Source organism: Choloepus didactylus, chromosome 3 (assembly GCF_015220235.1).
Source record: "Choloepus didactylus isolate mChoDid1 chromosome 3, mChoDid1.pri, whole genome shotgun sequence".
NCBI classification, from domain to species: Eukaryota; Metazoa; Chordata; class Mammalia; order Pilosa; family Megalonychidae; genus Choloepus; species Choloepus didactylus.
This window is the reverse complement of record NC_051309.1, coordinates 23,114,935-23,129,301: the sequence shown is the minus strand read 5'-3', so window position 1 is coordinate 23,129,301 and position 14,367 is coordinate 23,114,935. Positions and strand designations below refer to the sequence as shown.

Below are 14,367 nucleotides of genomic sequence, written 5' to 3'. Positions count from 1 at the left end.
TTCCCCCGGCCAGGGCTCCTAGGGAGGAAGGGGGAGGCCCCCAGAGGCGCACTGGGCGGCTTTGTCTGGAAAGCTCTGGCGCCGAACATGCGGGACAGTAAACACAGCGGCCAGAGTTTGGACTACGGCTTTCTTCCGACCCCTCCCACTACTTGCCGTCCTCCTGCGGGCCCCCATGTCCCTACACCCGGCGCCCACCGGGTTGAGATCTGGGTCGGGCGGGCGGCGCGGGTCCCAGGAGCGCGCGCTTCCCCCTCGGAGCTGCGGGCGGCGGGAAGCGTGGGGAGAAGACTGGAGTTGGAGGAGGAGGAAAGGAAGGAGGGGAAGGGGCGGGGGCGGCCGTCGGCGGGCTGGGAGGAGCCGCCGCGGGCAGTGGCCGGGGGAGGAGGCGGTGGCGGCGGCAGCGAAGGAGGAGGAGGCAGTACTCCCGCCGGGCCGTAACCCCGTGGCTCCCCGGGGCCCGAGCGCGGTTGCCGCGCACAAAGGAGCATGTCGGCGCCGAAGAGGGCCTGTCCTTTGGCCGCCATGAGACTCCGGGCGCCGCCGAGCCCGCGCCGCGCCCCCGTCCTCCCGGGCGCCGGGGCCGCCCGCTAGGCCCGCGCGCTGCAGCTCGGCCCGCAGGCCCCAGCCGGTCCGCAGCATGGAGCCACCCGGGAACCGGCAGGGCCGCGCGCCGCCACCGCTGCTGCTGTTGCGGCTCGCGCTGTTCGCGCTGCTGGGAGGCGGTGGCGGCGGCGCGGCGGCGCTGCCCCGGGGTTGCAAGCACGACGGGCGGCCCCGAGGGGCCGGCAGGGCGGCGGGTGCCGCGGAGGGCAAGGTGGTGTGCAGCAGCCTGGAGCTCGAGCAGGTCCTGCCCCCGGACACGCTGCCCAACCGCACAGTCACCCTGTGAGTAGCCCGCGGGCGCAGCTCCGCTCTCGCGCCGTCTTCTCCCTCCTCTTTCTCTTAGCGTCCACGGCTTTCCGCACAGTTTTGGAGAGGGGTTCTGCTGGCATCCACGAGCCTTTGTGTGAAGGGAGTTTCAAGCAGGGGAGATCGTGTGGATGGAAGTCCTGGGTTTGCTCGACCTGAGCGCAGTTTGGGGGAAGGCAGGTGAATCTGCTTTCGAGCTGCCTCCCGGCCCCGCTAGTTTGCGAAGTAAAAGTTTTCGGGAGCCCGGGCGCGCCCCGCGCAGTCCCCGGCGAGGCGCTTCTGTCGTCGCGCGGTGCCACGTGCGGTTGCGAGTAAACACGGAGTCATCAGAGTTAAATCTCATTCATCCTGGCCTTGGGGCGCCCGGGAAACACTGTGCTCCTTCAGCTTCTGTGCAAATTGAGTTACACTAGGGATAGCAAAGTTTGCAGAATATCAAAACAACGGCTAGACTTTGGCCATGTGTATGATCCCCAAACCTCGAGACTATTCCCTTGCCTTGCACTATCTTAGTTTTATTACACTTGAGTACCTTTTTAAATTCAGGTCCTATTAAGGAGTAGAAACCTTTGAGATGAAGTGCGTCCTCCAACCAAGTTTCGTGTGTGTGAATTTCGGAATTGAAAACTGGGGGTTTCCTGAGCCTGCCAACTCGAGGAACTTCTGATTTTCTGATCGTATTTCAACCTGGAAGGAAAGGCTTTGGTCTCCTAACTCACGATCTAGTTTTCTAAGTGTAGTTTGCCAATTCTAGCTGAACAGTTGGGTCCCAATGCCTCTTGATTTTATTTTCTGAACGATGAATTGGCTTGAAAAATTTTAAGTATCGGTGCTTCTAATGGCTATTTTGACGAACTGAAATTTGATTCCCCTGACCCTGAGCTCCTCCATGTTGTTTTGGTTGGTTTCCTAAAAAAGAATTCAAGGCTGCCACTATAAGAACACGAAGGCAAGGGCATCAGCGTGACCTGTGAAGCAACCTAAAATACAATTTTTAGTTTAACCCAAATTAAATGAGAGGACACCCACAAGATTGGTATGCAGGTCATCAGCATCTTTGTGTATTCTTCATTTGCGGTTTGCATTAAGAAATGTTTAACACCGGACCACTGTATATATATATGTGAATTTTTTTTGTCGGTTTATAGAGACATGAGGATGGGTAAAATTGCTTTTGTTTTGCTTAGCTCCTTTACCAACACTTTACCATTTGGTGGTTGCAGCAGTTGTATTTTCTTTTAGCCAGATTCTTTGAAGTGGAAATCGGTGTATGGGGATTGAGGTTTAATTATAGACTTGAATCAAGTCAAGAAAACTCCACTGTTGGAAATGCCCCTTGATACTCTAGAAGTTAGTCCACATACACCGATGCTGTAAACATTTGGCACTTTTGGATCAGTGGCACTTAAGTTGATTCAGGTTTACATCCATTTTTTCTGAAATGTTAACAGTGCCAGCTAGGTTAGATCAAGTACTTGTAAATAACTGATTTTGCTTTACAGGAAAAAATGGGTCACTCTTTAGAAAAGTTGATTTTAGGCACATTATGAGTTAAAATATTTTACTGATTTTTTCATGAGCTACTTTACCAAAGTATGAGTGCCGTTAAAATCTCATCATTTTAATCCTTTTTTTAAAAATTTTTGCGCCTGAAAGCTCTGTAGGTGAAAATAAAACTAATAAAATTTATTTGGTGAATGGGAAGAAATTGCAATTTATTTAAGGTCATATAAACTGATGTTCTGGATGAAGTTGATTCAAGGTATGTCAGGTCTGATAGAGGGTCTTATGGTCCAGCCCCTTTATCTTACTAGGGAAGGATTCAAGGTTTCATAGTGAATTAGCTGGATCCTTTTCCCAGACTTCCTCTTCTACACTTTAGATGCTTTATCTTACCCCCCAGCCTTCATCTTTCTTCTTAGTTCAGCAGTTTTTGCTGAGGCTAGCATGTTGCCATTTGGAATATAAGAAACTTACTGGTATTTGGGGAGAAAGATTCATGAATTAAAGTGTTAGAACAATATGGGAAGTGCTATGATACAGGGGTAAAGGAACCTAAAGGAGGTAACCAAGGCCACTTTGGGACATGATTGTTGAGATTAAGGATCCAAGGTGGGCTTCCTGAGCCTATTGGGGAATGATGAAAAAAAATGAGAAGATGGCAGGGAGGAAAAGGGAGGAAATGAGGTGGTGGGAGGTTCATTGGAGCACGAGTGTGGACTTGGAGAAGACGACATCCAATCAGGATGCTGGCAGTTGGCATTGCTAGAATGTAGAGGGCAGTGTCCAGTGCCTGGAGTGGACAGAAGGGAGGCTGTAGGCTCTCTCGTTTGAGATTTTATTCCTTAGGTGTGGACAGTCATTTTCAGCTGAGTTGTTATGTGGCTGCAGCATGGAATTGATGGAATTGATAGGGATAGGGAAGATGGAAAGGATAGGATAGGATTTTTTTTTTTTTAATGAAAAATAAGGTTATTTCTGTTTAGTGGGTGACTAGACTTCAACAAAGCTTAGACCCTTCAAAAGTCTTAGTGAACCACACGGATTAACATGATCGAGAGGGGTCTGGCAGGAATCCTTTGCTTGACCACTCTTGTTCCCTGTGTCTCATGAAGCCTTTTGTGTCGAAAGATTAAATTGTACTTAACACATAAATTGAGTCACAATTTACCGGTGTAATGTTTTTGTTGGTAGTATAAGTTATTTACTGTATTACTATTTCTCATGTGAAATGTTCAATATTTTAAGTTTTAGTATTTTTGATGACTTCAGTGATAGAAGGTTTTACAACTTTAGCTCAGCTTTTTCAAATGTTAGTGTTTTCCTGATGATGTTACATGGTGATTCTAGACATAGGTTTTTTTTTTTAAATTCATTTTAATTGAGATATATTCACATGCCATACACTCATCCCAAGTGTGCAATCAGTTGTTCACAGTACCATCATATTGTTGTGCATTCGTCACCCCAATCTATTTTTTGAACATTTTCCTTGTACCAAGAAAAGTGAAAAAAAGAATAAAAAATAAAAGTAAAAAAGAACACCCAAATCACCCCCCCACCCTATTTTTCATTTAGTTTTTTGTCCCGTTTTCTGCTCATCCATCCATACACTGGATAAAAGGACTGTGATCCACAAGGCTTTCACAGTCACAGTGTCACCCTTTATAAGCTGCATTGCTGTACAATCGTCTTCAAGAGTCAAGGCTACTGGGCTGTAGTTTGATAGTTTCAGGTATTTATTTCTAGCTGTTTCACTGCACTAAAACCTAAAAAGGGTTATCTATATAGTGCATATGAGTGCCCACCGGAGTGACCTCTCAACTCCATTTGGAATCTCTCAGCCACGGAAACTATGTTTCATTTCATTTTGCATCCCCCTTTAGGTCAAAATTTTCTTAATCCCACGATGTGGGGTCCAGATTCATCCCTGGGAGTCATATTCCACATTGCCAGGGAGATGTACACCCCTGGGAGTCACATCCCACGTAGGGGTGGGAGGGCAGTGAGTTGGCTTAGCTAGAGAGAGAAGACCACATCTGAGCAACCAAGAAGTACTTAGGGGGAGACTCTTAGGCAGGTTTAGCCTCTCTTTTGCAGTAATGAGCCTCATAAGAGCAAGTCCCATGATAGAGGGCTTGGAACATCAAACCGTCAGTCCTTAATGTTTGTGACAACATCAGCAACAATCCTCAGTGGGGCCCTGCGTATATATTTTTATTCTCTGTCCAAGTTACTTTGGGATGTGTTGCTATTTCACACTAACCTATGCAAACCTACCAGGTCTCACTTCCTATTAAAAGTTCCATGTAATTATGGTGTTTGAACAAACTGTATGAGTTCAGTTGTTTAGGAAATACAGATCTTGCACCAACTAACCTTCTCTTCCCTTGGTCTCACATGGAATTTGAGGTTTTAAAACGCAGTCAGTATTGTCCTTTACTCTTTGGCCCTATTTGCCCTAGTCCTAACCACGTCTACTTCATTCATATCTCTCGTTGAAGTCTGGACCCTTTTTCAGTTTTTTTAACAGTTGCTGTATGTTCTGATACTGACATTTATATGTGCCAAGTTCTAGCTCTGAGTTTCAGGTTCTAGACACAGGTTTTTGCTTTTGTTTTTGTTTTTAAAGATTTGCCAAAGAGTTTAGGGACAAATTCCAGATTTTTCTCAGTGTTTAACAAATTGAAACAGTGCATGAGTTTTGGATTCTACTTTATAAAATATTGTGTTTGTTGTCAAAGAACTATTTGGTACCGGGTTGAAGAAAAGGAATGTTTGTATCACCCAGAAACTTAAACCTAGTTGGGGAGAAAGGATTTGCAAAATAGGAAGCAGACATTCAAGAAACAATTACAGAATGTCTGTAATTAAGTAGTAAATCCTGTACTGCAGACTATTTAAATGCTTTAAGAAGCCTGAAAATGGGAGAGATCTTGTGGTTTTTGGAGTCCTTGGAAGATTTTTTATTTTCCCTGAGAAATTAGGCCTTGAGCGTAGCCTGAAGGAAGGGGAAGACTGGATTGAATGAAGGTGGGAGAGAGAGCATTCCTGCATTAAGGGGACTGGAGTGACTGGCCCACCTGAAGTGGAGAGACAAGTTGGGAGAACCAGTGGTTCTCATTGGGAGAAGCAGGGTTAGGGAACCTTTAGCCGATACATGGCATTTAAAACATGGGCCTGGTCAAAGTCAGTTAGGGCCAGGGTGTGCAGATGGGAAGAAGAGGTGGTCCAGGCAGAACCAGGACACTGGAGCAGTAGAGGAGCTGGAAGAGAAAGGAGACCGAGAAGGAGCAGCTTGTGAGGTTGTTGAGACACTAGGGGAGAGTCTGGTCACAGAAGCCAAGAAAAGAAAGTTTCCAGGCAGAAATGGTCTCTGCAGTGGAGAGCTTCTGATAGACGAGGTGTAGTAAAACCAAGGAATTGGCCACAGGATTTGACTACCTGCAGGTTGTGGTGCTGCCAGTGAGCACGTCTGTGGACTGGAGGGGGTGGGATGGGAGCCATGTTGGGGTGGCTGGAAGGGAGAATGGGGAGATGGTGGCAAGAGCACCTAGGCTTGGTGTGAAGGGAGTGAGGAGGATGTGTTGTCGAGCGAGGCACCATAGCACACATCTGAATACAGTTGGGAATAGATCCAAAGAGAGGGAAATGGATGAGGGAAGACGGGATATATGGACGGTGAGAGGTGATGGGGCATTTGGCTTTTGACTGCAGCAGGGACGCTTCATCCCCACAGTGATAGGAGGGAAGGTGGCGCGCGTGGGCATTGACAGTCAGGAGGCTGGTAGGAGTGGGGATGGGAGGGTGAGAGAGGCCCTGCCCCACTGTTCCTGTTTTCTCAGACATGAGGGAGGAGGAGGGGTGGAGACATGGGCAGAGGAGGTGTGAAGTGGTCCTTTGGGAAAGTGGGAAAGTCCACATGCTGGGGATTGTGCAAAAGTGACCTGGCCAAAGTCCTGTCCTTGTGATCAAATCCAAAGGGAGGTCGGTCAGCCCTGTTGCATGTTTTTCTTCAGCAAAAATCAGCTGGAGGTGTGCATCTTGAATTCAGCCAGGTTGCTTCTTTGCCAGGTGAGTACAACAGAGGGAGAGAGGGACAAAGTAAATTTTTTTTTTTTTTATGTTTAATTTCTGTTTCGTTTTTTCCAAAGATTAGTTTTTCTTCAGTCTTTAAGGACTCAGTTCCTTATATGGGCTCTGGCAGAAGTCGCAGGGCAGCACCCGCAGGTTTAAATCGGGTTGGGGGTGTTTGGTCCTTCCTGGCTTCACAACAACATTGCCCAGCTACCTTGCTGAGAATGGCACAACTCACACAGTAATGTAATTCCATATATAGCTTAGGAGGCACATAGGCATTGAAGACACTTGCTTTGGAAATGTTGCAGAGGGCTGTAGCCTCTACTGTTTTGAAGGAAGAACATGCCCTTATCCTTGGGTATGTAGTGGTCGCAGGTCATGCAGCAGCCGCATGTGGCAGTGGCCCTTTTTGGTGGAGCCTTGTTCCTTTTCTTGGAAGTGAGCACCTGAGAGAGCCGAAGTGATTTTAATGAATAGACCAGCAAGCTGCTAGTCTGGATTCCTACTGGGGAGCTGCTGGGTGAAGTTGTAACCTTATGTCCCAATACTCAGCACCAATTATTTTTTCTTTTTCCGTGGACACTGGTTGAAGCACTGTTACGCTGTCGGCATAGTGTTGAGTGTTGGGGACTCAGGGATAAAATAAGAAGGCATGATTCTTTCATCCTACGATCACAGCCTAGTACACAAACTCTCCACTTTAGCCAAAGTGTTCGTCTCATTGTCCCCTGAACGGAGTTTGTGCTTTGTTTCCTGTGTGCCTTGGCTAAGACTGTCACCCTCCTGGAATCTCTGCTCTGGTAAATTCACATACTTTCTGGTTCTTTCACAATCCAGCTCAGCTGCTATGAACTCTTCTAGCATTTTGATCTCTCCTTTCTCTTAACCCTGGTAGTGCTAATTACCTGTGCTCATGTGTCACTTTATATGATATTTGATGTTGTTCTCATGATCTACTGTTCTTTGAAGGTAAGGACTTAGCACCTTCCCTAGCATATGGGTGGGTTTGTAATTGCTACTTATTGACAAGAGTGATGCTGACAAACATGAGACTCTATGGTGGCAAATCAAAGTGGAGGATGGAAAATGGGTGCGAATGCAAATTTTTTACCCTAGTCTATCAAAAGGAACATTTTAAAATTTAGTGTGGGCCAGCATTTCATAGCTGTAGGATCTGTGATTCAAGAGCTGGTATATTAAATCTGTCTACGATTATCATCAACCTACTTGAGCTCATCTGTATGACAGGCACACAGAAAAGACGTGAGTTGGGAAGGTTCTCTGAAATCTTGCAGACTCTTGGTAAGACTTAGACATTTAGTCCATGAATGCAAGTCTTAAGTTTTTAAGATATGATGAAAAGATTTTCCATGACCCAGGTTTTGATTCCTGTTGCTTCTTGCCTGCTCGGAGACCTTGAGCATCAGGAGTATGTAAAACAGGTTGGTGGGTTTGGCAATACACCGAGTTCAGAAATGAACAAACACAGGAACATTTGGAAAGGCTTGCCCCAGTCCAGTTACAGCTTCAGTTCCCAGCAGACCATCAAGATGTAGTGGGTTGAATTGTTTCCCCCCAAAAAATATGTTCAAGCAGGTACCCGGCAGGTGACCTTATTTGGAAATTAGGTTAAGATCATGTGGATTGGGGTGGACCCTTAATCCATCACTGGAGTCTTTGTAAGGGAAAGGAGAGGTCGATACAGAAAAGAGGTGGGGGGACACAAGGGAACAGGCCACTTGAAGATGGTAGGCAGAGATTGGAGTGATATACGTCTACAAGCCAAGGAATGCCAAGGATTGCCGGCAACTGCCCAAAGCTGGAAGAGGTCAAGAAGGATTAATTCCTTGAGCCTTTAGGAGGGAGTGTGGCTCTGCCAACACCCTAATTTCGGACTTGTAGCCTCCAGAACAGTGATTTCTTTTGTGTTAAGCCACCACGTATGTGATAATGTGTTATGGCAGCCCTAGGAAACTAATGCAGATGGCTTTTAAAAACAGAAACAGAAGTAGAAACTTGTGGGAGTAACTCAGAAAATGACACAGGATGAAATATCTTATGACGAGTATTCTCTGTGTGTGTGTGTGTATATTCAGCTGCTTTTCTGAAAACAGTTGTGTTCTGTATTGGCCTGATACTGTAGAGGAATCTTAAGTCCTGAGAACGTAACTAATTTATTTTATTATTGTGTCAGTGCTTTTCCTATAAACAGACGATAACTAGGGTACAAAGGTCCTTAAATTTCAGTGCTTATTACCTTAGTTTTAGCAAAGATTAAGAGGGTATAAATGCAAACTTAAGTTGGTTTTTAATTGTTTGGCTAAATTTATTTAAAACAATATAATTGTTTTAAACTTTTAATTTGGGATAATTTCAGTCTTATAGGACAGTTGCAAAATAATACAAATCCCATACAGAGAACTCCAACATACCCCTATCCCCCCAGATTGCCACCTTTGCTGTTTCCTTCTTCCCTCCCTCCCTCCATCTATCCATCCGTCTTTCTGTCTATCTGTTTTAGGTTGCTAAAGCTGATGAAATGCAATATACCAGAAATGCAGTATACCAGAAATGGGTTGGCTTTTACAATGGGGATTTAGTAACTTACAAGTTTATATGTCTGCAGCCATGAAAATGTCCAAATCAAGGCATCACTAGGACGATATCTTCTTCCTGAAGAAAAGGTGCTGGTGATCCGGGGCTCCTCTGTCACTTAGGAAGGCACATGGTGATGTCTGCTGGTCTGTCCCTTCTCTCCCAGGTTTTCTTGCTCCCAGCTTCTGGTTTCAGTGGCTTCCTCTCTGTTTCTATGGTTTCTCTCTGTTTTCTGTGTATTTTTCTCTCTTAGCTTCTCTGGCATTTTTTCTTTGAGCTTCTCTGGCTTTTCTTTCTGAGCTTCTCTGGGGCTTTTTTTCCTGTATGTTTTCTGTCTTTTATCCTCTTATAAAGGACTCCAGTAAGAGGATTAAGAACCACCCTGAATGAGGTGGGTTACATCTCAACTTAAGATCCTACTCAGCAAAAAAAAAAAAAAAGATCCTAAGATCCTACTTAACAGTGGGGCCACACCCAGAATAGATTTATATCCACTGGAATGAATATGATCTTTCTTGGAGTACATACAGCTTCAACCCATCACTCTCCCTTTCTCCCTCCCCCTCTCTCTCCCTCTTTCCCTCCCATTCTCTCTCCCTCTCTCCCTCTCCCTCTTCCTCTCTTTTTCTCTTCCTCTCTCTCTCTCTCTCATATGTTCTGAACATTGAGAGCAAGTTGTGTACATCATACTCCTTGAATACGTAATACTTCCAAGTCCATATCCTACAAACAAGGATATTCACTTAGGGTAACCACTTTAAGTGCAGTTTTCAAGTTTAAGAAATTTAACTTTGGTATAAAGCTTACATTCTATATTCCATATTTTCCGTGTTCCAATAATGTCCTTTTGAGCCTTTTTTCCTCCCGTCTTAAATCCCATTCAGTAGCATGTCTTGCATTTAATTGTTGTTATCTCTTTAGTTTATCTTTCTTTTTATTAAAATGTGGAACCATGTATACAACATAAATCTTCCTATCTTAACCCCTCCCAAGCATACCACCCAGTGGGATTAATCACACAATGTAGCAGTACCCTCACCACCTTCTATTACCAGAACTTTCCCTTCACCCCAAACAGAAACCTTACACTCATTTTGCATTAATTCCCTATTTCACCATTCCCCACTGCTGGTAACCTTCACTTATTTTCTGTCTCTATGAGTTTGTGTATTTTTTGATATTTTCTTTGTGGTTATGATGGGGGTTAAATTTAATATCCCAAATCTATAACAATATCTTTTGCTTTGATAACAACTTAAGCTAAATAGCATACAAAAACTATGTTTCTAAACTCCTCTGTTCCCCCACCTTTATGTAGTTCTTGTTACAAATTGCGTATTTATACGTTATGATTCTAAAACCATTGATTTATCATTATGTTTTATGCATTTGCCTTTTAGATCCTATAGAAGTGAAAAATGGAGCTACAAATCAAAAATACAATAGTACTGGTATTTGTATTTACCCATTCATTATCTTTACTGGAGATTTTTATTTCTTTGCTTGGCTTCAGTTAGTTTAGTGTCCTTTCCTTTCAACCTGGAGGAACTCTCCTTAGCATCTCTTGTAGGGCAGGTCTAGTTGTAGTGAAATTCCTCAGCTTTTGTTTACCTGAGAATTCTTAATCCCTCCCTCACTTTTGAAAGACATTTTATCCAGATGTAGAATTCTTGGTTGGTATTTTTTTGCCTTTAGCACTTTAAATACTGTTATGTCTTCCCACTCTCTTCTTGCCTCCATGGTTTCTGATGAGAACTCGGCATTTAATTTACCGAGGCTCTCTTGTATGTGATGTGTTGTTTCTCTAGCAGCTTTTAGAATTATCTTTGGCATTCAACAGTTTGATTATAACATGGTGCAGTTACTTGGAGTTTGTTAAGCATCTTTTATGTGTATATTTATATCTTCTTAAAATTGAGGGATTTTTTGGCTATTATTTCTTTGAAAATTGTCTCTGCTCTTCTCTTTTTCTTGTCTCTCTGGGGGATAAGTCTTTGCAGATTGACTTGTGAGAGTGCTCTCCTTTGGAGTTTATCCATGCAGTGAGTTTAGAGAATAGCTCCAGGCCAAAGTGTAAGGGCCTACCTGGTCCTCTCTGCACATGTCTTGTCTTGGGCATGCCCATGTGGCCCTGGGAATTTCTTCATTTACACTGATACCAATGTCCTCTCTTTCCTAGGAAACAGTCTTCTCGTGTTCTGGGCCTAACTGTACTCCTGCAGGCAGCAGTGCCTTGCCCCAGGGAGCATGGCTTGACTGCTCTCCCATCATGTTCTGTAGAGCTTGGTGAGCTGCCCTCTGCACGCACTGCAAGTTCTGAGATGGCACGTCCCTCAGGCCACCACCAGACCGTTTGGGCCAGTCATACGTGCTCTGAGTATGTGCACATACTGTTCTCCAGAACCGGCACAGGGATCTGGGAGTGCGGGCTGGCTCTGTGCCACTTGGTAAGGGGGTGTAGGAAGGGCCACTCTACAGGATCCTACTGCTTTTAAGTGACCTTTTTCTTGTTTTTGGTGCTTGCCCTGTTACTGAATCCTTTAACTGTTTTCTGGAACTTTGAGAAAGATGTTTCTGCCAGTTTTTGCTGGTTGTTCTACGTCACTGTGGGGGACAGAACCCTGAAGCTTCTTGCCTACTATCTAGATTGGGGCAGCACTTACAACTTAATTAATTTTGATGCTTGGTTTGGTTTGCACTTACATTCAAAAGCAAACAATTCTGATCTGTAGAAGGGGCTTTTAAACAATAGTAAGTAAAGTCCTCCTAAGATTTTTTTTTTCTTCATGACTTAATTTTTCAGAAATTTTGCGTGTCTAGTAAGAGAATGACCGTGGTGACATGGGAGGGGTTGTATAAAGATTCAGTAGGTGCTTCCTAGAAGGTACCATGTCTCTTAAAGGTTTTTTTTTAATGTTTTTTTAATGCAGTTTTATTGAGATATTTTCATGTAACATAGTCATTCAAAGTACACAATCAGTTGTTCACAGTATCATCATATAGTTGTGTATTCATGACCACACTCAATCTTTGAACATTTCCGTTACTCTAAAAAATAAAATAAAAATTAAAATAAAAAAGAACATCCAAAATATCCCATTCCCCTCCTCCCATTGTTCATTTACTTTTTTTAAATACAGTTTTATTGAGAGATATTCACACACCCTACAGTCGTCCACAGTGTACAATTACTTATTCTTAACACTATCATACAGTTGTGTGTTCATCACCAGAATCAAGCTTTGAATCTTTTCCTTATTCCAAAATAAAAATAAAAGCAAAGAAGAACTTTCCATTCCTTCCATCCCACCCTATTCTTCATCTAATTTTTGTCCCCATTTTCCCACTCATCTATCCATACACTGGATAAAGGGAGTGCGAGCCACAGGGTTTTCACAATCACACAGTCACACTGTGCAAGCTACATAGTTGTATAGTTGTTTTCAAGAATCAAGGTCACTGAGTTGCAGTTCAACAGCGTCAGGTATTTCCCTCTAGCCATTCCATCACACTAAAGACTAAAAAGTGTTATCTATTTAGAGCATAAGAATGCCCTCCAGAGGGACTTCTTGACTCCATTTGAGATCTCTCAGCCACTGAAAACTTACTTTGTTTCATCTCTCTTTCCCTTTTTGGTCAAGAAGATTTTCTCAGTTCCACAGTTCTGGGTCTAGGCTCATCCCCAGGAATCATTTCCCTTGTTGCCAGGGGGATTTACACCACTGGGAGTCATGTCCCACATGGGGGGAGGGCAGTGAGTTCACCTGCTGAGTGGGCTTAAAGAGAGAGGGGGGCCACATCTGAGCAATAAAGAGGCTCTCTGGGGGAGACTCATGGGCACAATTATAAGTGGGCTTAGCCTCTAGTCTCGCAAGGGAAGGCCCCCAGATCGAGGGCTCGGTCCCTCAAATGCAGTCCTCAGTGTTTGCGAGAAAATCAGCAATAACCCAGGTGGATAAGTCCAACATTTCCTCATTTCTCTCCAGTTCCTCGGGGGGCCCCACAAATACACTTTTACACTCTGCCCATACCACTCTGGGATGTATCAGGATTTCACCCCAGCTGTACAAACTCACCAAATCCCACTTCCCATTCAAAGCTGCACCTATGGTGTTCAAACAAACTGATCGTACAAGTTAAATTATCCAGTGTACTACAGAAAATATTGATCCTGCACCAAATAAACATCTCCTCCCTTGGTCTTACACCAAAGTTGTAGTTTTAAATCCCAGTCAGTGTCGTCCTTTGGCCTGATTTGCCTTAGTCCTAACCAGATCACTTCATTTATATCTTTAATTGAAGTCTGAACTCTTTCAGCTCTTTCAGCGGTTGCCGTATGGGGACATACATAGCTGCCAAGCTTGAGTCTCAGGTGTCACACAAATACCCACTGTTCCAGAGACCACCCAGGCTACACACAAGGTACTCAGCATCTCTTAGTTTTAGTATCACACTGAACATGTTGCAGATATTGGACTTTGATTTTCATTTTTATACAGTGAAGCATTTCCATATCCTTTCTATTTGTGGCCTGAAGGTTTAAGGGGTTGGTATAAAGATAATCCGGAAGGTTCTCTTTTACCTTCAACACCTTGGTCTTTTTTTTTTTTTTCCTATTTTTTACCTTCACACATATAGTTGGGTCTGTCCAAAGACCAGAATTAAACTTTGACCTTCCCTGTTCTCTAATGGTATTCTTGATAATTGATAGCCTGCTTTTTAAAACTGCTTGCTTTTGCATTCCTTCAACAGATATTTATCAGTGCCTATTCTGCTTGTTGCTGGCTTAAGTGTACTTGTGTGGCTTCTCATCTCTCGGTGTGACTTTATGTTTGGTGTGTATGTATATTTAGATCATATTAGATCTGTTTGCATTTCTGGAAGTCTTGTATGTACTTCGGGAAGTCCCCTTGTCTGCCTAGGTATACTGTATCTGCCCTACCTCTCCCTGGTTAGATGTGACCATTGGCTCTTTTTTAGGTGATTTAACCTGCATCTTCCTCCATTGTCCCACTGTGCATGTCAGGACATATCATGGGGTAACTTGTGTATTTTTAGAGACTATGATAGGCACTGGGAGTTTCAAAGGAAGAACTGACGAGGATAAAAGGGTACTCTGCAAGACTGGTTGAGGAACAACCTTGCTGATGGGCTGATACACCTTTCTGTTCAGTGACCTTCATTGTTTTCCCCCCATGTCCATCTCCCCAGCACAAAACCCTTCCTCAACCTCTGCTGTCTCAGACCTCCTGTAGCATATAATTACTTTGTGAGTATCTG

At 44.0% G+C, this 14,367-nt stretch overlaps 1 protein-coding gene across 1 annotated transcript in view; it reads left to right on the top strand.

The window, feature by feature from the left end:
* The first annotated feature begins 394 nt into the window (after nt 1-394).
* The window catches only part of ADGRA3 (adhesion G protein-coupled receptor A3), a 129,353-nt gene continuing 115,380 nt past the window's right edge, over nt 395-14,367 (top strand). Inside the window, exon 1 of the mRNA XM_037829505.1 lies at nt 395-888. Coding sequence (XP_037685433.1) covers nt 641-888 — 248 coding nt within the window. The 5' untranslated portion in view covers nt 395-640. The remainder of the gene's footprint in view (nt 889-14,367) is intronic.